This window comes from Podarcis tiliguerta (genome assembly GCF_965153285.1).
Source record: "Podarcis tiliguerta genome assembly, chromosome: 3".
Lineage (NCBI taxonomy): Eukaryota > Metazoa > Chordata > Lepidosauria > Squamata > Lacertidae > Podarcis > Podarcis tiliguerta.
In genome coordinates, this window is record NC_139536.1 from 70,243,104 (window position 1) to 70,267,919 (window position 24,816).

Below are 24,816 nucleotides of genomic sequence, written 5' to 3' on the forward strand. Positions count from 1 at the left end.
CTTCCTACTAGTGAGGTGATACACCTGAAGTGCATCAACTTCTCAGCATTTGACATATTTTGCTCTATATGCTTCCATGACCTTGATCAGTGTTTCTTAATCCTTTTCCAGCTGTGGCCCCCTTCCGACTTTGTTTCCTTCTTGTGCCCCCCTGTCCTACCGGTAAAAAGGTAGCTATTTAAATGTTTTGTTTGTAGATAATTTTAATAATGTATACAAAATACAATTACATAAACAATTAAACTTTAAGTATTTCTCGATCAATGTTACCCTCGTGCTTGATGACCAGAAACAAGCTTTTTTATATCCGGTTCTATTGCTGTGAGGGATCACTGATTATCACCTCTGTTCATTATGTTAAGGCAGTTCTGTGTTAGGCTGAGTAACTCTTGCATGCAGCAACATAACTCCTTTAGCAGAAATACTTGCACGAAGAAACAGCACCCCACACACCAACACTGCTGTAGCCACACACCTTGCCCGTGACAAATGAGATGCGGACAGCTTGGTGCACGCAGTGGTGGAATGCAGAAAGAAGCAGAAGTGAAGTTGCTGCAGAGAACATGTGGCGATCCATCCCCTGGGAATCACGGTCACTCATCTGTTCATTCTTCTCCATTTTCTGTTTTCTTTTCTCGGTCACTTCTCTGTTTTCTTCACTTCTCACTTCCCTCTGTGGCCCCCTATTTATGTGATTTTCACCTGTGCCCCCCTTGGAGTATCCTGGCCCCCGGGTTGGGAAACTTCAGCAGCAGGCAGAACAATATAAACTATCTCCAGGGCTTTTTTCACCTGGAACTCGCTGAAACTCATGTTCTAGCACCTTTCAGGTGGGCGCCATTGCCACTATAAGAGAACCAGGGAGGCTTTCATGGTGAGTTCCTCTTTAAAAAAAAGAACCAAAAAAAACAAACCAAAAACTTTTATTAAAGATTTTCTAGATTTACAAAAGTACATGCATTGTATTTTTTCCAGGTTTTAGAGTACTTTCTAAAACAACACTGACTTTCTCTGTGCTAGAAAGTTTCCTTTTAAAAAAAATATATCCCCATTTTTATGTGGTTCTGTTCATTTTGAGGTTCAGGTTTTTTCATACTCTGTACAAGCGACACTGCTGTATATTTTCTTCTTGCTGGCTCTTTTCCTCATTCCTTTATTTCTAATATTCCTAGGCACCATCCATAACATTTAAAAAAACAAGCTGCCTTGCAGGTCCCACTATTTTTCATCATTTTGGAAGTATCAGCAACTGGTGTGAGGTCTCTGTATCTTACAAACTTCTACTTCACATGCCTCCTACTTCCATTTACCTTTTAGATTAAGGGTGGACCTCCAGAAGTTATTGGACCCCACCACCAGCCCAGCCAGCATGCCCAATGATCAGGGATGGGGGGAGGTGCAAGCAATTTATTGTAGTGGATGGAGTGTTGGACAAGGGCCTGGAAGCCCAGGGTTCAAATCCCCTATCAGTCAAGAAACTCATGGGTGTTCCTGGGCAAATCGCTCTCTCTCTCAGCCTAAATGAATGAAGGAGTAAGTCCTGCGCTTAGATGTTTCCTGCCCCACTCCCAAACACTGGGAATGGTGCTAAGCTGTGCTTTCAAGTTGTTTCGTTTTTATTTCTTCAGATTCAGCACATTTTGCAAAAGCTGCCCCCCTTTAAAAATACAGAACAAGATATAACAACATCATTATGCAAGAGAGAAATTAATTGGTGAAGTGGCCTTTGGTATGGTGTCCCCTACTGCAAAGGTTGTGTTCTGAAGCTACCAATTTCCCTAAAAACAACTGTAATGTGTCCTGCTGCCATCTGCTGGCTGGCTTCACTTAATATTTAAGAAAGTGTTAATAGGCTCCAGGGCTGTTAAATGGAAGGCCCAGGAGACTTATCAGGCTCCTTGGAGTCCCCATTGCCATACTCTCCAAACATTTCTCTGATGAAAATAGGGACATCCTTTGCCATAATGATAATTTTACTATTTATACCCCACACATCTTACTGGGTTGCCCAAGCCACTCTGGGCAGCCATATATAAAACATTAAACGTTAAAAAACTTCCCTTTACAGGATTGCCTTCAGATGGCTCAGGGGTTGGATAACTCCATACTCTCCAACATTTCTCCAGTGAATATAGGGACATCCTAAGGAAAAGCAGGGCATTCCAGGATCAAATCAGAAACCGGGACGGCTTCTCTAAATCAGGGATGTTCCTGGAAAATAGGGACAGTTGGAGGGTCTGTGATGCAGCATGTGGATTTCCTGCTTCAACCCACAGAAGTATTTACACCATTTTCAGGACTAGGAAGTGAGGGCAGTTAAAGGTAAAGGTACCCCTGCCCGTACGGGCCAGTCTTGCCAGACTCTAGGGTTGTGCGCTCATCTCACTTAAGAGGCCGGGGGCCAGCGCTGTCCGAAGACACTTCTGGGTCACGTGGCCAGCGTGACATCGCTGCTCTGGCAAGCCAGAGCCGCACACGGAAACGCCGTTTACCTTCCCGCTAGTAAGCGGTCCCTATTTATCTACTTGCACCCAGGGGTGCTTTTGAACTGCTAGGTTGGCAGGCGCTGGGACCGAACAGCGGGAGCGCACCCCGCCACGGGGATTCGAACCGCCGATCTTTCGATCGGCAAGCCCTAGGCACTGAGGCTTTAACCCACAGCGCCACCTGCGTCCCTACTAGGGCAGTTAGCCAAGCAAAAAGGGTTACAGAGCAATGGTTGGTGCCACATACTTCAGCCTCTCCCTATAAAGTAGATGTGGCGATGCCATGGAGGAGTACAGAAAGTTTAGGAGGGCGGATTGAAGTCTGTTGGGGCGAAGCAGAGCAGGATTTGGACCTTCCACCATGGCCATGTTTGCAGGAAGGGGATGGAATGGTGGGTGGTATGACCAGTAGAGAAGGAAACATGGACGGCAGGGTATGATTAGTGTAGTTGGAAGGAGATGAATAGCCAAGTTGATTTGGGAAATGAGAGGACTTTGGATGCGTGCAGGGTCAGGGCTTAGATACTGGGCAGTTGAGTAGGGAAACGCTGATCCCCAAGAAAGGCTAGCAGGTGGGGCTGACTATCAGGGCAGCAGCACTGCCTAATGTAGGGGTTTGGGGAAACCGAACTCCACTCTGATTGGTAGGGTAAAAGTAAAGGTAAAGGGACCCCTGACCATTAGGTCCAGTCATGGTTGTCGTGGTTGACTCTGGGGTTGCGGTGCTCATCTCGCTTGGCCGAGGGAGCCGGTGTACAGCTTCCGGGTCATGTGGCCAGCATGACTAAGCGGCTTTTGGCGAACCAGAGCAGTGCACGGAAACGCTGTTTACCTTCCCGCTGGAGTGGTACCTATTTATCTACTTGTACTTCAATGTGCTTTCAAACTGCTAGGTTGGCAGGAGCAGGGACCAAGCAACGGGAGCTCACCCCATCACGGGGATTCGAACTGCCGACCTTCTGATCGGCAAGTCCTAGGCTCTATGGTTTAACCCACAGCGCCACCCGCGTCCCTGATTGGTAGGGTACCTTAGTCATAAACCAGTATTTCTACTGTAGACCTCGCAAAATAGTCACTTTTGGGGTATGAGACTGGATGGGGATGCCTTCACATGACATGCCATGACCTTTTTGGTTTCCCCACCCCTGCCCACCACTCCATCATCCCCCATTAAGCTGAGGGAAGGTGTGGTTCCACTTCAATCTTGCAGGATCTGTTTGGGGTGTTGTCATTACTACAAACCTGAGGTCCACCAACCAGAGCCAGGTGCAAATTACTGGTTCAGTGTTTGATAAACACAGCAAGTTGGTGGCTCAGGGAGTGGAACTGATGTTTCCAGTGTTAATTTTATAAAAAAAAAATTAGGAGTTCTCTCATTTTGACTCAAGAAAACCACCATTTTATAGTTCAAATTGGGAAAAAGAAATACAGTAAATGGACAAAAGTACAAAGATTCACAAAATGTTTAGGGGTATGTGTCCCCCTGCATCGCCCCAGAAAAAAAAAGCACTGGATGTATCTATCATACTCAGTGCTTTTCTTCTAGGAAAAAAGGTGCTGGTACTGCATATCCCTGAGTACCCCCAGAAAAAAGCATGGACCATACTTCACGAACCATACACAGGCTTTGCGATACAAGTTTAAAGGAATCCATATCTGAATTAGTGTTCCCATTTTTGTGTGGTGTGTGTGTGATGAAGACTTTTTCCTGCTGCTATTGGGACTCCGAAACCCTGGCTGAGCTATTGTAAATTACACGGCAGTGTACCAAACAGACCCCATCTACTTTTTACCCATCCCAGGTGCAGGACGAATAACTTGGGATGACTCAGCCATCTTGGGGGAGGGTGGTGGCATGTTTGTGTAGCAGAAGGATGGTTGTGATGTAAGAACAGAAGACCAGGTCTGTGAGAATCAGTTTGCTTGCTCTTTTCCTCCAGTATGAATTTTAATATTTTTTTCTGCTTTGCGAAAAAGCACTTGCTCTTTCCCACACAAAGTTCACTCTTTTGCAGCAGCAGTTTTATTTTTAGTCCACCCCCTACTCTCCAATTACTGGTAATGGTTCTATGCAGAGAAGAATGAAAAAAAGAGGTTGCGCGAGGCAGGAGTCACAATCCCTTCTACCACTTCATAGCTGCTGTTCCTATAACCACCCCTCAACTGCCACCCACCTACCCAAATTACTTCCCTAGCTAGCGAAAGCAATATTGGCATCTAGCCCAGGAGAATGAGCAGTAGTAAGATGTAGAAAAGGCTATTGATTCTTTGCACATGTGGAAAATCCTACTGATCAATATAAATAGCAGTAAGAATAATAACAACATACGCAAAGATACTGGTAAATCATGTGACTTTATATCCCAACTCTGGATCCCCTACTAAAAATGGAATCGGATGTCTTTTGTTTATCTTGATTCAAGACTGAATTATTAGCCACATTAAATGACAAATCTCACAGGGGAAAGTAAACTTTGATATTTATTTATTATAAAACCTGAGAATCAAATATGCAAATGCCATTACAATATTTAAAATCACAATAGTGATTCCAAATGATTGGAATGAGAAAGAAGCACCTTTTTTGGGAAAATGTTAAATCAAGAGGGAAAGGCAAGTCTGAGCCAAGATAATTTGAGCTGCTAGCTTGGAATCAACTTGGGAAACATCTGACCAATTGGGATATGCTAGTGAACCATTCTCTTCTGTCTTCCCCAATGTAAAAGGTCAAATTTCAAAATCCACACTGTAAAAGGTTTCTGAATGCCCATTGTTTGACTTGCAGCACCACTCCATTTTGAAATATACTTCTTTACCCTCCCCTGCCCCCAAATAATAATAAAAGGCTAGGCCACGTTTAAGAGGCTAGCTGAAAATTTCTAATTTAAACAAACAAGGGGAACTGAGAAAAAAAGGCTTTTCAGATAATCTACTTACTGCATCTTTGTTGTGCCTGTCCTCATAATTCCTAGGGCCCCAGTTGCTAGAATTAATCACAACCCTCGTTATTTTCCAAAGATGCAGCAGCGACCTCTCCAGCTTTCATTGTGCTTGTTTACAATATTGCTGCTCTGTTCTAATTCCTTTGAAACACAGCAATAAATCCCACACTTCTCAAAGTGCACAACCTTCCCCCTCCCTCTTCTTGAATAAGTCTCACAAAGGTAGAGAGAGACATCTCTTGGATGGTGGAACAATATGAGGCAGAAATGCATTGTAAGTTCCTGGAAGTATCCACAAAGCTCCAGGCTTGCTGAACCAATACCAGGGGAAGATAAGCTTACTTAAGAAAACCAATGTGTTGTTATCTGACAAAGCTCTTCCATTTGTGCAAGGACTCTTGCTCTTCCTCTTCCTGCACTCTACCTCCTCCGAATCTGCTCCAGATGGTTGGGGTAACTTCAAGGACAGATTTGGGATGTGTGTGTGCAGGCAAAGAGGGAGTGGACATTCTGCATAAGTGGCAATCCTTGCATGAATATGGGGCAACTTCTTTGGATACAAACTGATATACCTTATCTTTGAGGAGTTGGAGATGGCATTTATAAGTGGTCCATGTTCCACAAGCATATAGTAAGGTTGGTAGTACAATAGCTTTGTAAACAAGCATTTTGGTTTCCCTGTGAATGTCCCGGTCCTCAAACACTCTGCACTTCAATCAGGAGAAAGCCGCACATTGTTAAAACCGTGTTTATGGAAGACAATCTTACTTGGCTACGAGTGATCGCCAAAGAAGAAGAAAGAAGAAGAAGACCTTATCTTCCCATTTCATCGTGGAAGTTGTTTAAGCCAATGAAAGCAGTCAGGCCAACAAACTGACCAACTCAAAACAACTGAATCTTAGAAATCTGTAGGTTAAAGGTAAAGGTAAAGGGAACCCTGACCATTAGGTCCAGCCGTGACCGGCTCTGGGGTTGCAGCGCTCATCTCGCTTTATTGGCCGAGGGAGCGTACAGCTTCTGGGTCATATGGCCAGCATGACTAAGCCACTTCTGGCGAACCAGAGCAGCGCACAGAAACGCCGTTTACCTTCCCACCAGAGCGGTACCTATTTATCTACTTGCACTTTGACATGCTTTCAAACTGCTAGGTTGGCAGGAGCAGGGACCGGGCAACGGGAGCTCACCCTGTCGCGGGGATTCGAACTGCCGACCTTCTGATCAACAAGTCCTAGGCTCTGTGGTAGTTAAGTGGCCTCTAAAAACTCTACCCTATTTGTGGGAAGACAAATTGGGGGGGCAGGCAGAATTTCACTAACTTTCTCACAGAGGAAGATAAATTCTTCCATAGTTACTTGAGGGTGGTGTGACTCACCATTAGCAGTTGAGAGTAGCATGTGGTATGTGCAGCCAAAGCAGCAGAATTTAACCCCTACTCACCAGCTGAGTGCTGGTCAAATCCAGCTCACTTTGGCTATATGCCCCAGTTCCCCTGCTTGGGAACAGGCATGGAGGTTCAGGTGTGTGGAGTTGTTTGCAAAAGGGTTATCAAAGAGCCCTGTGCTGCGCTTTCCCACCCACTTGACAAATTTGGTCTACTGGGGTGTGGGGGATAAGGGTTGGAGCCATCGGCCAGTAAATGTTCTCCACTCCTGCTCTCCATAGACATGTAGCATGTAGCATTCTTGTTTTCTCCAAGATAGGCTAGTTTTATATTTGCTAAAGCCCCCAATTTAGTAGCATTAAAATGCACCCACCAACACTCAGCAGCCTGAAGGGGTAAAGTCCTAGGAAAGCTTTCTCACATGAGTTTTCTTACTGCATAGATTGGCCCTCATATGAGATCATGTACATATGGCAAAGTTAAACAGATCTGCTTGTTACGGGATTTTGGAAATGGGATAAAATAAGGTAAAGGTACGGATACCCCTAAACATTTTGTGAATCTTTGTACTTTTGTCCATTTACTGTATTTCCCCCAATTTGAACTATAAAATGGTGATTTTATTGAGTCAAAATAAGAGTACCCCTAAACAATTTTTTAAAGAAAAAAAGCACTGTTTAAGGGTATATGAATGAAAGCTGATTTTACAAATTGTTTTATCAGGGATGAAAAAACCACTGCTCACCTATGCCAAAAAGAGTGACGTTTCCATTGACTCTGTTTCACCTAGTTACAGGTGTTTCTAGAGGGCTCACAAAGAGTTACTCTGTCTTTTCTTTCTATAGTATTGTATTTTAATATTTTGTTGGAAGCTGCCCAGAGTGGCTGGGTAAACCCATCCAGATGGGTGGGGTATAAATAATAATTTATTATTATTATTATAGTGAGGCTCCCTAGTGAAGCATCTAAACCTGTCTAGGTGGAACCGTTTGCTCTTCTCCTAAATCTATTGAAAAGGATAATATTCTTCCCTGTACAACCTAGATGCACCATACTTAGGCAACATGCAATTTGACCTAGCTGACAACAGCTACGACAAAGGAAGCTTTAGGTTTAGTGTAGTTAGAGTGCCATCTGCTGATCACATGCAATTCCGGAGAACTCTGCACAACTTCTAGCAGCTTTGGAGCTGTTGTTTAGTGAAGGCCCTGAAACCAAAGCAGCCGACTTAGGTAGAAGTCACACACACATTTTCATTCACTTCAGTGAGCGCTCAAACGTTCTTCCTCCACTTCAGGTAATGCCATCATTGCAGCTCATGAGTTCTTCTCGCTTTCACTGCTACAACCACCCCTCTAGCTATGTGGGAGAAAGCATTCATGACTTACCCACCTTGGATACTGCTTCAGCGGCCATGGATGCAATTCCATCATGCTGTGGTTGGAGACAGCTTGAACAATGCCTCGCTGGCTTTTCTTCTGCACTGCATGCCCCGCTGCCATTTCCGTCATCCACCCCTGCTGGGAAGGTGACAAGGTCAAGGGAAAGTCTTGTCAATTTCATTGATGCCAATTTCCTCCTCTCTCTCACTCTCTCTGTACTTTGGAGAAATTGGGGGGGAAAAGGTCAGGCAAATCAATTGTCAATTTCAGTGGAGCAAATTAAATGATACGGAATGTCTTTTCATAGATAACCCACATTTTCTCCCTGGACTATTATTCATGCCACCTGTCTATCCTTTTCACACTCACTCTCTGGTTTTTAGTAGAAGACTAAGAGAAGAATCCCAACATGCAGAATCTACTGCTACATCTCAAGCCCTGTTTGTTTGTGCTGAGAAGGGCACAACATTGTGGTTGGTGTGATTTCTCTCGGATTTTTAGCAGAACACTCCATTTGGGGCCCTAAACGTTCTTGTGGGTGCAGCAGGGACCTCTGTAGAGGTATAGGCTTCCCTACCAACAGAGGTGATGGAGGAGCACCTCTTCCAAACCTTATCCCTTTCCAGCAAGCAATATCAGGGATTCCCTTCCCCTATTTTGTTAGCAAGCCTCCTCAGCAGCACAGGTGCAGATTCAAAGAGTTTTGTGAATTAGGCTCTTAAGGCTCCCTACCCACTTTGGTGTCTGAATTTTCACATGGCTGCTGTCAAGATAAAACTGGGAAGAGGAGGACAATGCACACAGCCTTGAGTTCATGGGAGAAATATCAAGCTACAAATATACAACAACAAATAACATTTATGTACAATGCCACAGCTCTCAGCAAAACATGCACACAATATGTTTTGCTAACCTTAATAAACAAAAAAAGCTATCTGTGTTCTAGTCCATAGGAATTCTAACTTGCTGCAGCTATAAGGCATTTGATGATTCGTTTTGGATTTTATACTTTTGTTTATGGCAACTACACAGTATTAAAATAACAGCCCAGTGATGATGAACAGCCTAGTAGTGGTTGGGTGGGAGACATGGAAAACCTGAGTGTGCAGGTGTGCAATAGCATCATTTTTTCTAAGCAGGGATGAAGTCTCATTTATTTCAAGGAATTACTTTTCAATAAAACATACTAAAGCCAGCCAACTGTGTTTCATTTTGTAAAGGCAGCACACTTGTTGAATGAATGAAATAATGCATATAGGGGCAAAATGCTTAAACAAACTCACCCCAGTATGCTCTACTATCCAGCTTGTCCTTTTTCTGCTGTTCTGGGAGGGCCTCCTCCTGAGTGGTCAACATTTCTGATTACTTAGAAACAGTGAATAAACATCCTTAGCAATGTTGCAGGCTGCCAAGTATTGAAGCCTTGGAGCTGCTTCCACATTTTGTGCTCTTAACTTTCTTCACAATTTTTTATTCTATTTTAAAGAAAGCTAAGAGTTGACAGCCCTGGGAAGCAGCATGCTTTCTTCCTTTTTACCTCACCTTGCCAACAAAGGTACGTATAGTAAAAGCTATGGTTTTCCCAGTAGTGATGTATGGAAGTGAAAGCTGGACCATAAAGAAGGTTGATCGCCGAAGAATTGATGCTTTTGAATTATGGTGCTGGAGGAGACTCTTGAGAGTCCCATGGACTGCGAGAAGATCAAACCTATCCATTCTTAAGGAAATCTGCCCTGAGTGCTCACTGGAAGGACAGATCGTGAAGCTGAGGCTCCAATACTTTGGCCACCTCATGAGAAGAGAAGACTCCCTGGAAAAGACCCTGATGTTGGGAAAGATGGAGGGCACAAGGAGAAGGGGACAACAGAGGATGAGATGGTTGGATAGTGTTCTTGAAGCTACCAGCATGAGTTTGACCAATCTGCGGGAGGCAGTGGAGGACAGGAGTGCCTGGCGTGCCCTGGTCCATGGGGTCATGAAGAGTCAGACATGACTAAACGACTAAACAACAACAACAACATCATATTACTTTAGTAAGGTGACAGTGATGCATTCTGAAGTCAGGACTATAATCACGTACCTTTTGTCCATGGAAGACCTCCTGCTCCAGCTTTGGTTCTGAAAACCTATTCTGATGGTTCACAGAAGTTCCCTTTCAAGGACATTGTTTGGACAGAGGACTAAACCAGACAGAAGCCTCACCTTTATCATTGCAAAAACGAGCCTACTCCCTTGCTGAGCTTGTGCACTCTCCTCTTCCTCCCCCAGTATGCCTGTAACGGAGGGAATTTTAAATTGACAGCAGTTTAGCAAGTCATCTGATCCCTAAATTGGAGTTAATATTCATTATGGTTATGGGACGCGGGTGGCACTGTGGGTAAAACCTCAGTGCCTAGGACTTGCTGATCGTATGGTCGGCGGTTCGAATCCCCGCGGCGGGTGAGCTCCCGTCGTTTGGTCCCAGCTCCTGCCCACCTAGCAGTTCGAAAGCATCCCTAAGTGCAAGTAGATAAATAGGTACCACTTTATAGCGGGAAGGTAAACGGCGTTTCCGTGTGCGGCACTGGTGCTGGCTCGCCAGCTGCATCTTCGTCACGCTTGCCACGTGACCCGGAAGTGTCTGCGGACGGCGCCGGCTCCCGGCCTCTAGAGTAAGATGAGCACACAACCCTAGAGTCGGTCACGACTGGCCCGTACGGGCAGGGGTACCTTTACCTTTATGGTTAGTGAAAACCAACCAATTTCATAATCTATTGTTAGAAACTGGCTTGTTTCCACTAACAATGGTTAAATTAGCCAGTCTGACCAGCTCTGGATGACATGGCATTTTGCGGTTAATTGGAGATGGAAGTGAGTACTTATGGACTCCTCCTTGCGGCCACAGGAGATAAAGAGTGGTAGGTGGAGAAACACAGGAGCCTGGAGGGTGTCTAGGCTCATTGTTGTGATGTTATGCTATGGTATAGCATTATGCTTGAATGAATATTCCTGTTTACACAACATCCTTAAAAGGAGGAATAAAATTATCTGTGTAAAACAATTGCTATGCAGCCTGGCTTGAGCTTTGCTTGTTTCAGTCTATGCTTCCTGTTCCTACCTGTTCTTCTAGCTCCAGGTTTTGCTGTAAGCTATACAGGTTTGACCTGGATTTGGTGGTCCTGACAATCTGGCCTCCTGTTTTCCATCTTTTCCTTTTGACTTCTGCACAATGGGAGGTTGGCAAATACAGATACTCATTTTATATGATCCTTTGTAAATGTCTTTGTGGTTAGATAATCCTTTTGTGCTACATTTGGTGGTGAATCTCATCTGTTTATCAAAACACTTTGCTTGCTCACCTTTCATTGTTCTGTTGGCAGCTTTGCTTTCCAATGCCTGTAAGCAAATGTCACCAGCTAGGCCTCTCAAATGTCCAACAAGATGCAATTTACTTTTCTGCAGATCCCTGGCCAAATTCACTGCATTGTTAAATTCCAGTTCAGAAATATTAAACAAGGCTAGCTATAGAAACACCCCCAGTTGGTTTGATATTTAATTTTTTGAATACAGACAACGGCTGGGGAACCAGGGGTCCTCCATAAGTTGCGGCACTACAACTCCTGCCATTCCTGACCATGCCGGCTGGGGCTGCAGGATTTCATAGGATTGTACATAGCAGCTAAGAGACAAGAACAAGAAAAGTACCAGGTTCAAATTTCACCTTTCCCATGAACTTAATAAGTAGCCATAAGACTGGAGCTTTATTTGATAGTCAAATGCACTCACTATTGTAACACTCAAATTGCCCCATGTGGTTCAGTAACAACATTCTTTATGCTGACTTACTACAGGTGTTTCACACGTCTTAATCTGTAGTCTGTTCCGCTGAGATACCAGAAAAAGCTGCAATGCCTAACATACTTGCTAGGGAATAAGGCCATTCCACACAGTATTGTGGATCCCGCACAGGACTGCACTGCACGATATAGAATTTGTCCTTAATGAAGGTTGTTATTGAAGTGTGTTGGGCAGTATACAGACAATAGATGAGTACTATTTGGAGTTCTGGTTTTGATACCAGCCTTCTGTTTTTTGTTGATTCTTTGTGCTGCCCCTCTTTTGCTGTTAGGGCTTGTCCACACTTGCGCTTGTCCCATGCTTTCTAGGCACAAGTCCAAGTTTTTTGTTTGTCCCACCATTTCCCCTGGGAAAACCTACCGCTGAATCAGAACAAACGTCAATCTGCGGGAAAACTGTTTAATGTTGTTCCAATTCAGTGGTAAACAGCAGGTTTCCGGGGGAGGGGGAGCAGTGGATGACACTTTATATTCTTTTGTTAATTACCTGCACGTGGGTTACGGATCTCATTATTTTCCTCCCACACTTTTAACACTGTAAATGCTGTTGCATACAGTGAAAAATATATGGTTTTTTAAAAATCCAGCTCTATATTCTGTTTCCCTCTGTGGTCGAAGAGGTCAAACACCCAAGGAAGCTTGCTGCATTGCAGCTTGGAAGCAGTGTGAACTCCCCTAACAAACAGATGAAGAAACATTAGTATCACCTCAGCTCCTTTTAAGGATCAGTACTAAATCATCTCCCTTCCACTCTCAATGGAGCCATACTTAAAAATATATACAAACACAAAGCTAATATTACATATATGCTATTAGGGTCTAAATTGGTGTTTACCGATTAGAAATGAAACCTTGGGTTTGAAAGAACATAAGGAGAGTCTGCTGAACAGACCAGTATCCCATCTAGTCCAGCATCCTGTTCTCACAGTGGCCAGCCATCAGATGCCTGAGGGAAACCAAGAAGCAAGACCCAAGCAGCCTGGAACTTGCTCCCACAGGAGGCAGTGATGGCCCACAGCTTGGATGGCTCCAAAAGAGGATCGGACAAATATAAGGCTATCAATGGCTACTAGCCTCCATTGCTATGCTCTCCTTCCATGGAGAGAAGCAGTATGCCTCTGAATACTGGGAATCACAAGCAGGGAAAACACTTTTGTACCCAGGTCCTGCTTGCAGGCTTTCCACAGTCATCTGGTTGGCCATTGAGAGAAATTTGATCTATGTTATCTACTCCAGAAAGGCTAATATGTGCTTGCTCAAAAATGTAATGGAAGATGGGGAGTACTAATTAGGGGCAGATACCTTCTATCAAAGTTTGCCCAGTGATGCAGGATGCAAGCAGTAGAATAGAATATCCATTACTGGGGGGTGGGGGGGAGGGATGTTCAGAAGCTATTGTGACAAACCTACAAACATAGTAAAAGGGGCTAGTTTGTGGAAAAACCAGGAGATACAGCTGTTATCATCTGGTCCACTAAAATAATTCAAAATACACTGTTGCATTTTTTGATATGCTTTCTGAACGGATAAGTATGATCAAAAACATCTCCTCCATTTTTTTAAAGTTCCTAAGAAGAGTTCTCTGGAGTCAAAGAGTGATAGAAGAAGGGAACGTTCGCCAGCTGCCAGCGCAGCCTTGAAAGAGACCCTCATTGCATTCCCACCCCTCATTTCACTTTTAATTTGTATGCCGCCTTCCTATATTGCCCACAAGGCGGTTTACAAGCCGCAGGAACAACAAAACGCACAACCAAGATCGCACATCCGTTGCAAATAAGTCGTTGCAAAGAGGGGGAAAAAGACTTAAAAACAAAAGAAACACGTTCGCACAGCCTCTCCCTCCTTCGAGTGCTACCCCATCCACCCGAACGCTTCTGGTCGTTCATGCTTCCTCTCTCCTCCTCCCCGCAACCCGCTGGGGGGGGGGGGGGAGGACTGGCCGCTCAGCCAATCCGGGGCGACCGGGGCCCAGGAACCGGAAGCGCGCGCGCGACGTCACAATGGTGGCGATGGCGCCTGCGCAGCGACACGTCTCCCTCCTCTGCTAGCGCTGGCGCTGCTGGGGGCCGAAGTGGGAGAGCGAGAGCAGGAGGTGGTGGGGGGCGGGGGGGCGAAGCGGGCGGACGCGCTCCAGAGGCCAGTGGGTGGGGCAGGCAGGCAGGCAGGCAGGCGGGCGCTGCTCCTGTTCTCGCGGGATCCCCGGAGCGGCCGCTGCTTCGCCTGGCGCTGGCTGGAGGCGAGCGGCGAGCGCCGGGAGAGGAGAGCCGAGGGGGGCGGGGCGTGTGAGCGGCCATGGCGGGGCAGCAGTTCCAGTACGATGACAGCGGCAACACCTTCTTCTACTTCCTCACCAGCTTCGTGGCCCTCATCGTCATCCCCGCCACCTACTACCTGTGGCCTCGGGACCAGCACTCGGGTGAGTAGGCGAGGGCGAAGCCGCCCCAGCTCCCCCGGCCGCGGTGGGCCTGGCGCCGCCGCGTGTGGGTGGCGAGCCCCATCCCTCTCCTCTGGCGGGTCCCGGGAAGCCCGCCTCCGCCCCGCAGCTCCCCCTCGAGGGGCTTCGCGCTCTCCCTCCCCGAACTCCTGCAGCTGAGCTGCTGGGAAGACGCTGCCGGTCTCACGCCGCTGCCACACTCCGGAAAGGGCTTCCAGTCGAGGCTCTCTTTTCCTCCAGCTGTTTGGGTCGAGCCTCTGGAAGTGGGCAGAGGAATCCTAGAACAAGAGTGGGGCTTTATTTATTTTAAAAAGGAACATATCAGTGTAGGTGTTTTCGGCTTGCAAGTTTTTATGTTGCAGGACCTGCAAATGCACATCAGGTACGTTTGGGTGTCACGTGTGAAAGGAAGCCAGTATTAACGCGTGGAATGAAAGCCTTAGGCTTACGTAAACGTGTAGCAGGCAGCCCTCGTTGACTTCGCTGGATTCACTCACTGACTATATACTCCAGATCAGAGTCATATATTCAGTGCTTGATCTATCTGGGGAAGATATCACGGACTGCTCTGTTTAAGTGGGTTAGGAACTTTTATGTTGAAAGGGAAGACTTTTTTCTTCCTGATTGTGAGCATGAGAGAGATAAGGGCCAGGTAATCTTCATTACATGGCTTCTTTGCCTATGCACTGTGAAGCTGCCTTGGGAGCAAGTTGTAGTAGATTGTAGCGTGATAGAGATGTGAAGTAACAATCCCTATCATTTCAGTGAGTGCTTCAGAATAAATCGGTTTGTCTCAAGCTCTGCTTCGGTGTAGCTTTTAGCCTAAAACGAATCTTCACTTGAGAACTTGGTAGTTAGTACACTGTAATCCACACCCCATTCAACTTTGTAGTTTTAATTTCCAGGCTCCTAGAAGACTATTGGGGAATGCTTGCTGCTTCTCAGTATTTAGAACATATGTCATTATGGACAAGGATGCAAGCATTGTTGGAAAGTTCGAGAGGCTGTGAGTTTTTCTGAAGCTAGATAGGAGGAGAAACCTGCTCCTGACCTTTGCAGCAAACTAGCCAGCGAATAATAGTATCTCATAGATATTGAGCATCCCTTGTTGCACCCCTTGTTACATGGAGGTTTAAAAGACTAACCAGACAAAAACCCAACTTTGTTACTTGGTTCTATTAATAAATAGGCAGAAATAAGTAGGGAATCATTTTGTAACATCTTACACTTCAGAAGCCTCTTTGCTCAGCTGAATTTTTTTGTTAAGGTGCCGCAACAAGTATTAGTTTATGTCAGTATCTAAAGTAGCTGTTTACAGATGTCAGCAATGGCTGATCCTAAATAACACATATAACACGTATTTTGATCTTCATGTCATTTGTGCACACATTTTGAAAGTTAATTAACCTGATATTCTAATAGAATATCTGTTAGGACACAGAACACCTAAAATAATAAGTGTTTCCTTCAGGATACAGGTAGATAAAAGAACTGATCGCAGAACTGGGCAGACAGTTTTCATTCAACCCAATGCATTATTGCAAAAGTCCCAAAATGAGGGAAACTGTATTTGCAACCATCCCTGTCTTATGTGGCATTCTTCCATACAATAAACCATTGTACTATGTTAAGTAATACAATACACTCAAAGAAGGACACGTCCTAGGTTTTGAATCTGTCTTCCTGGATTTTATGGCTATTTTTTTCTTCATCCCTTAGCATCATCTGAAATCATTAGTCTAATGGGATCCTGAAGCTAGATTGAAGCTGTCTAGTTTCCTGATATGTGGCTGGTGATGCATATATCTAAAGCATCTTTGCCGGATTCCTAGCCAACCTTTTCCTGAAAAGAAAGAGATACTGCCAAGGAATTCTGAATAATTTTCTGTTTCTGACTGGCTCTGAATTAGAACCTGCTTTAACATCCTCTTTTCATTTTGTTTCATAGTCCTTTACTGGGGAAAAGTAACCATTGTTGTCCCACATGCAACAGTGAATTGTGGTTTGTTATGGCTGTACTGGGCAATATTCTCTCTCTTTTAAAGTAGGTCTGGAGGTTGAGGCAGAGTTCATTTTTGAAAAACAGAATATTGCCCTGAGTGTTCACGCCAACTTTTAAATTCTGATACCTGCGTCTTCAAGGTAAACGGTATGTTTGAAAACTAGTGCAGGGCTTGATGTTTGAGTTACCAGATTGTGCCATGAACTTTACTCTGAATTCCTAGTGGAGTACTGTATTTTTCGCCCCATAGGACGCACCGGCCGATAGGACGCACCTAGTTTTTTGGGGGGGGGAAATAAAGAAAAAAAAAATTTATTCCCCCCCAGGTGCGGGGCTGGGGCGGGGGAAGCCCGAGCTTCCCCCGACCCCAGCCCCCAGAACAGGCTGCTATCCGCTAGCCGTGGGAGACGCAGCTCTCCCACGGCTAGCGGAGCGCTGCGTGAAGCCCGAAGCTTGGGGCATGCTGAGCTCAGCGCATCCCAAGCTTCTGGCTGCAGGCAAGCTCTCCGCTAGCCGTGGGAGAGCTGCGTCTCCCACGGCTAGCGGATAGCTTCCTGAAGCCTGGAGAGCAATAGGGGTCGGTGCGCACCGACCCCCCTCGCGCTCCAGGCTTCAGCGAAAGGCTGCATTCGCCCCATAGGACGCACACACATTTCCCCTTCATTTTTGGAGGGGAAAAAGTGCATCCTATAGGGCGAAAAATACGGTAATTATTGTGTTACAAACAAACTGACAGACTTTCAACTCATTGGCAAACAGGTAAGTTAAATCAAAAGCCTGCCTTCGGTCATCCATATATCACAATAAAACATTTACTTTATAAGATAGGACTTAATCTATGGCAGGCATAGGCAAACTCGGCCCTCCAGATGTTTTGAGACTACAGTTCCCATCATCCCTGACCACTGGTCCTGTTAGCTAGGGATGATGGGAGCTGTAGTCCCAAAACATCTGGAGGTCCTTGTTTGCCTATGCCTAGTCTATGGCCTTGGTCAGACATAACACCAAATTACATTACAGTCATACCTCTTCTTGCAAACGCTTCATGTTGCATTTTTTTGGGTTAAGAATGCGGCAGACACGGAAGTGTTTACTTCTGGGTTTCACCACATGCGCAGAAGCATTCTGTGCGGTTTGCACATGCGCAGAAGTGCTCTCTTGCAGTTCACACATGTGCAGAAGCGCCACTCTGGTTGCAGACTTTTCAGGGTGTGAACAGCACCCCAGAGCGGATGGTGTCCGCAACCAGAGAGGTACCACAGTACTTGGACTTGTGAGTTTCTCACTCTCCCCTTTTCTTGCACATCTGCAAGGAGAAGATTGGAAGTTTTTGGTTCCACTTTCAATGAACCACTATTTAATTTTGTGTGTGAACCCTAAACTTTGGCTTATCTTAATGCTAGTTTATTTGAAACAAGCCAGCTTCATAAACCATGGTTTGAAGTTGACATAAACCACGGTTAAGAATAATTACAGTGTGTCTGGTTCAGATGTAGCGCTATACTGTGGTTAAAAAGTAAAGTGAATGATTTTGGTCTTTTCCTTTGGGCCAGGCTCGTGGACATGCAAGTGGTAGTGCATGAACCAGGGGCTTTTCTACATGACATATAAGCACAGTCTAGCGTTGCATCAAAATCAGACCTCTGTCTAAAATCTTATTTAGCTACTTAAAATTCTGTATGTGGAAGCAGCTGTTGAACAACGTTGCTGCTTGTAAATTAAAAGTGGCAATTGGAAGAAGAAATACAGGTCGTTCTGCCAAACATGGTGTTCCAGAGTTAGGCACTTTCTGGGGACTTGGCGTGCCATCTGGTATTGCTGCTTGTTTCCACCTCTGCCATGCCATGCTGGTGTCAGGGTTTTCTTCGCTTTGTCACACAATGCTTGTAAAGCCTGTGTGTGTTTGTGTGTTGTGGAAACACTTCACATTGCTCAGTGGTGTATACTGTTTAGCATAGCTGCAGCCAGCCTAATTTTCCAAATATTAGGAACAGACTACATTGCACATTTGGCGGTTGAAAGGGTCATTAAATAAGCCAGCGTGTATAATTTATGCCATTTTGAATAGTATATGCAAATTGGCTTTAGGGACAAAATTTTCAAAAATGTGATGGGGAAAGAGGTTATACAAGCGATGGGGTAAAACTTCCTGGCGTCCTCTGGTTTTAGGAAAATGTTGCAATTTTGCCGTTGCCGGAACCTGCTTTGCAGGTGGTGCACCTTGCGCTTCAGCCGTTGGCCACAAGCTGCGCAATCATGTGGCTGTCTAAAATGTTTCCTTTAGATTGTTTTCACCATTGCACAGAGGATACACTTCTATCCATCATGTAATAAAGATAAAGAGCAGTGTTGCTGATGCACTCTTTATTCTTGTTTTGTATATATGTGTGTCTATAGATCTGTTAACATTTCGTTTTTCTCAGATTGCAGTTCAGAATGATGAAATGTGACATAGGTTGGTGGTGTGAATTGCATGACTGGCCCTTGGAAGACTATGAACAGCAAGAATACTGTGCTGTATCACACTCATGCAGCAGCAGGGTTGAACAGACTTGGAGAGTGCAAGTTACAGGAGGAAGGAAAGAGTGAGAAGTTCCAGTTGTAGGAGAGGAAATCTTATTGTGCACCACTGCCTTATGTTGTTTATGTTGGTGCTTTATAGTTCAGTCTTCGCCGTCTTAACTCTGAAGTAAGTCCTATTGAGTTCAGTGGAGCTTACTCCCAGTTGGTGGGGTTAGGATCACAATCTTCCTGCTTCTAATGTTGCAGGTGCACAACAGTGATGCATTTGATTTATGGTTGCAGACGTCTTCTAAATCGCTTCTCATCTGTAGTGGGTGAATTACCCCACCCCCATGACAAATCAAAGTTTAATTTTGGGGGACAGAGAGCAACACAAATTAAGGCAGATACATTGCTGGTAGGTAGGTAGGCAAACATTATTATGTATCTATCTTTTGATAGACCTTTACTGCAATCCAATTTTGCAGACCTAGTTATATTATAGGGTTTCAGTTTAATAGGAAACAATGTCTAAAGGTTGTAGGTGTCCAAAAATGAGGTGCTGCATTTTTAACAATATTTAAATGTTATAACTTTTGCACTATTGATATGTGCATACAGAAGAATGTGAAATGGTACTCCTTGTTTCTTTTTTCAATAGGTGTTGTCATAATGGCTGTAGCATTAAGCCTGTTGAATTCAGCACCCTTCAGGTGGTGGTTCACTTCAAATTCTTACATCGCTTCTAATGATGGAAAATTAGCATGCAGTTCAACTTGCCATCCATCTACATCAGGAGCAGAATGTATAATTACTTATTTTGCTGTTTTAGTTTAAGTTCCATAGAATATTGCGCTGCTTAGGGAATGATAATGGCGCCTTGTTGGGCTGAGTTTACAGTATTTCTAGAGAACCAAGCTATCTTGGCACTGAGCATTAAATGTTCATTTGATAGCTCGGTGCTTGTCTGATTATTTAGATCCCAGAGTTTTAACATATTGTGTAGGACTATTCTAAAAATATTCATGTTATCATTTGAGTATAAATCATTACATCCACCGCAGTAAAAATCATTACTGTGTAGAGTTGCTGGAAAACCATTTGATCATGAAAAATAGTAAATTCTGATTAACCTTGACTTAAGGTGATTATGAACTTCAGCGTGTGTGTGTGTAAGAGGTTTATTGAGAAGCAGGTGTTCAGATGACAAAAGTACAAGCAAGCCAACTTCTACTTCTGGCTGCTCCTTAGTATGCAAACCTGCACATCTATATTCATGCTGGTGGGGGATGGCTGCAGACAATAAATCTTAATGTTTTATTTTATGTGTTTATATTGGGTGGTATCCAGTATTGTCTGTTTGGTGGAATGAATGATTAGCGGAATGTCCCCTAACTCATCAAAGCATATTTCGAGGAACTAGTGGTGAGGAAGAATTTTGGGTAAATACATTAAAAAAATCATTATTACGCAAAGCAAAATCTTATCACATTCAAGTTTTATCCAAGGCCTTATTTCTCTGCCAGTCACCTTAAGACCCATTGAACATAGTGTGTCTCATTTCTGCATAAACATGCATAGGATTATGTTGTAAGACAAGGTTGGTTGGTTTATGAGCAGTTATTTAGCAGATATGGTTTTGTGTTTTCTATGAAGCAAGACTGAATAGTTGCACCACAATATTTATGTAAATTACCATGGGTTAGTTTGTCTTCCTGCTTTTGCTAGGTGTATGTAGGTGCTTGTGGTATGACAGAACATTAGTTTAGTGCTCTTAAACTAGTGATGGCCAAACTTGGCCCTCCAGCTGTTTTGGGACTACAATTCCCGTTATCCCTGACCACTGGTCCTGTTAGCTAGGGATGATGGGAGTTGTAGTCCCAAAGCAGCTGGAGGGCCAAGTTTGGCCATCACTGTCTTAAACAATGGGGCTTTAGTATGGATCTGAGCTACTTTTTTAAAACGGCAATACTGCATTTGTTTACTTGGAAGTAACTCTAATTTCAGTGGGACGTGCTTCTCTGTATGCATATTTAAAATTTCATCCTTAAAAGTCCTGTAAACATGCAGCTTCATTTTTACACACTTTTTGAGAAATCACAAGCCCTGAGCTTTCTGGCAGTTAATTTGACCTTGTATTTGAAATAAAAGTGTAAATTGTGTCAAGTTTTTGTGTGTGTTTACTAAAATAAGAGCGCTCTTAAACATACTTGAACAGATCCACTGAGCATGTCACAAAAATATCTGTTCTTGGTCGGTATGGTGATTATGTTGGTACTTTCTTCAAGAACATGTACTTGATAATTGCAGGAAGCAGCTGCTACAGTTAGCAACGAATTCTAAGAGTGTACACATTTGACTTGTGAAAAATCTAGGATGATCTCAGTGGATCTGCTTTCTGTTTCCTTAAACTGTAGCGTCTTCTATACTTGAACCAAATCATAGGTTCAAGCTACAATTTTGGTTCAGCTCGATGAGAGTTCCATGGAAGCTTACATACTTCCTATGAATTTGACTGATTTACTAGTTGTATATATGAATGGGGGAGAAACTGGATTCAGTTTGCATTTAAATCCACCTAATCCATACATTCCAAAAGAAGACGCAAACCATAACCTAGCCATCCTTTGAAATTTTCACTTCTTTGAATTTTGCAATGCAGTTCTCCAGTCAAGGTAAAATATGCACAAAACTGCACTTATTGCTGAAAATAACATATATAAATTCATCATATTGGGGAACATTGCTTTCCAAAAATGTCTGTATTGGGCAGAACTGTATATATCAGTAGATGTGCACACAAAAAGTGCTGATGAATTTCCATGAGGCTCAAAAAAAATTAAAATGTGGAGAACTGAACTTGAGATTGGAAAAATGACGACCTGGGAGCAACCAAAATCAACAGTTTCATCTATCCCTAGTTGTACATCACATCCCACTTTTTGTCTCGAATCTGAAAGCTACTCGTAGTGTTTGGAGAACATCAACTGTTCAATTAACATTTCAACCCATGCAACATAAAAATGTAGAGCTTTTTGTTGGATTCTAGTGTTTCCCAAAGCTTTGGTCCATTCTTGTATGAAGGCATTTATGTCTTTGCAGATTTCTTGAATAAATTATTTAGCACATTCCTTACAGAAAATAGACTTAAAATTCAAAGTTCTAATATCAAGTATCATTAAGTGCTTTTAAAAAAACTGTGCATATGCTTCTTGGTTTGTTTGTATTACTTACTACAATTTAGCCCACTGTGTAATGGAAGAGCGAAAACAAGCCGTCATGTTCTTAACCAGTGACGCACAACAGTAATAAATGAGTTGGAAAGATAAACTTTTTTTTTTAGTTTCAAGACCTATTTGCCTCTTGAAACAGTGGTAAAGAATAGTTTGTTATCTCTTTCAAAATAATTAAAGAGGAATGTGCAATTTAAGTAGAGAGACTGCACTTGTTCCACTCCCGAGAGTTACCAAGAACACACATGTATGATTGTGACCAAATGATTGGGAACGGTACCTCTTAACCTCCCTTAAAAGCAAAGCTAATATTTTGATTAATTCTATTTCCATGGCCAGGAGAGGAAGTGTAGAAACTGGGATACCTTAGATCAGGGGTGGCCAACTCCCAAGAGACTGCAGTCTACTCACAGAGTAGACTGCAACTGGCAGTGATTTACCCCCTTTTTTTGGGTTCGGGTCAAAGTTGTTAAGTTTTTTCAGGGAGGAGGTAAAATGTTGAGTTTTTTTAAGGGGAGCCACAGTTGTTCAGCTTCTTTGGGGGGAGCCAGTGATCTACCGCAGATGCCCAGTGATCTACTGGTAGATCACCATCTACCTGTTGGACCTGCCTGCCTTAGATAAAAAGAGAACTTGCTCCCTTACTCCTAAAGGAATGCAGAGTGGCTTCAGGCAGATTGCCTATCAGATACATGTCTTGAATGTCAGGCTGCATAAAAGTCAAGACGAAAGCAGACTTAACTTTACCTAAGTACCATTTATAACTACCTGCTGGATCAAAGAGATAGTGGGAATTATCAACATAATGATAGCAGCGCCATTGGTTAGAGCTAAAAGGGACCAGGCTTGAAGACTGCCCTTTACATGTAATGCCAGACCAGAATAAAAGGGGGTGACTTAGGATGGAAAGAAACACTCCTTAGCTCAGTTCTTTTACCTGTATTATTATCAAGATGGCATTACAACTATAAAGTTCTTTGGTTCTAAAGCTTTTTGAAATCAGTCTATTTAAATGCTTGGATGTTGCACATACATGTAGAATTGCAGTGCCAGAATTAATGTTGAAAGTTGGATCTACAACACTTCTATTGCAGATGGTTGGAAAATATTTAAGCACAGTCCTTAACATGTATAGTTAAAATCTCACTTTAATAAGGGTATTTATCTTGCATTATTCTGCATTTTACGAATATTTCTGCATTTTAAGATAAGAAACAAGTTACCTTGACTTTACCATGCATTCTGTAAATTAATTCAGTTTGAGGTTTAAAAGCTAATTTAAATTTTGCTACTTCATGCATTTCTATTGTGATATCCAAGCAAAACCTCTTTAAAACATAACTGCAAGACAACTGAGTTGATTTACATAATGGAGGACATAGGTTTGCATAATATATAAGCATGAGCAACCTTTTCACCTCTGAGGTTCATACTGTATCTATAAAATATCTGGTTCATTATATCAAATTGCATATTTTGCTTTAATTTATATGTTTAATATCACTCAAGGAGATGACTTCAGGTTGTGCTTCTCCTTTTGATAAGTAAATGGATAATTTATTTAGACAGTTGCAGTATGTAACCATATTGACACATTGTAGTTGTCAATTGTATCTTCTTTTGTGTGAACCTGTAATTGAAGATGATACTATGGCCCAGTTTATATGTAGCAGCAAGCAATAGCTATTGGTTTACTGTGAATGTAGAGATCACTCTCGCTTCACTCCTCCACCAGCAAAAATGGGTGTTTGTCTTAGTCTTATGTCCAAATGGGCTATTGCAGTCTGTTTTGCCCAACAGCAAACCCTTGTCTTCATGTAGTGGCTTGTTTGAGAAAACCTTAACCTGCAGTCAGGAAGTAATGCTAAGCCGAGGATCTTGGTTTGGTAATCCCCACTCATTCTAGAAGAAAGATGAAGCAGGAGCTATTTGCACATTCATGGTAAACTGTTAATTAATATTTATATGGTGTGCAAATAAGTGCCTATGAAAGAGTTTAAATCTTAGTCTTTATAGTTAAATTATATTTTTTTTATTTTTATTTTAAGGTTTGAGCAGATTCAAGAAATCCAAGTCACTACTTGTTTTGCTACTACCAAAATTTAAAATGACCTTTTCCCTTCACAGAGCAAATTCGCTTAAAGAATTTAAGAAAAGTGTATGGAAGATGCCTGTGGTATCGATTACGGTTGTTAAAGCCCCAGCAGAATATAATTCCTACCATAAAGTAAGTATCATTTCTTGTCTAGAATTTCTGTTCTGTTATTGTTGTTAATGTAATGTTACTTTTCAGTTGAAAATGTAATGTGGCTTTCTGTAGTATGATGCTGGACGATCATTTGTATTACACCCGTAGGTCTTAGTAGACTTGTGGGTGGGCTGACGGGATCATAAATATAAAGAAGCTATAAAGGAACTATAAAGAAGATCAAAGGTTGAACAGCACATCATGGAAGGATTCCACTGGGAATCCAAAGTGAATGGTTTGGATCTGCAACTTTACTGGGCAATTGTGCTTCTAATTTTAAGCTGTGTTCTGGGGTTCTTAAGAAGTTTATTGGGGGTTCTTCAATGTGAACATAAGTAGTAGACAAACTTCACTGAAGGATGAGTTACCC

General features: G+C 43.2%; 1 protein-coding gene and 1 long non-coding RNA gene across 4 annotated transcripts in view; one reads left to right on the plus strand and one right to left on the minus strand.

The window, feature by feature from the left end:
* Positions 1–260: 260 nt before the first annotated feature.
* Positions 261–10,540, minus strand: LOC310675343. 3 transcript variants are annotated; one of them, XR_014510066.1, is made up of 4 exons: positions 10,211–10,540; positions 9,475–9,733; positions 8,202–8,409; positions 261–846 (listed from the first exon to the last, which is right to left on the minus strand). It is a non-coding gene; the product is annotated as an uncharacterized lncRNA (long non-coding RNA). The 3 variants fall into 3 exon arrangements; XR_014510067.1 differs by having other exon boundaries at positions 8,198–8,409; XR_014510068.1 differs by lacking the exon at positions 261–846 and having other exon boundaries at positions 7,789–8,409.
* Positions 10,541–14,002: 3,462 nt separating this feature from the next.
* SEC63 (SEC63 homolog, protein translocation regulator) overlaps positions 14,003–24,816 on the plus strand; it is a 30,467-nt gene continuing 19,653 nt past the window's right edge. The window contains exons 1-2 of the mRNA XM_083433493.1: positions 14,003–14,443; positions 24,326–24,425. Coding sequence (XP_083289619.1) covers positions 14,320–14,443; positions 24,326–24,425 — 224 coding nt within the window. The 5' untranslated portion in view covers positions 14,003–14,319. The remainder of the gene's footprint in view (positions 14,444–24,325; positions 24,426–24,816) is intronic.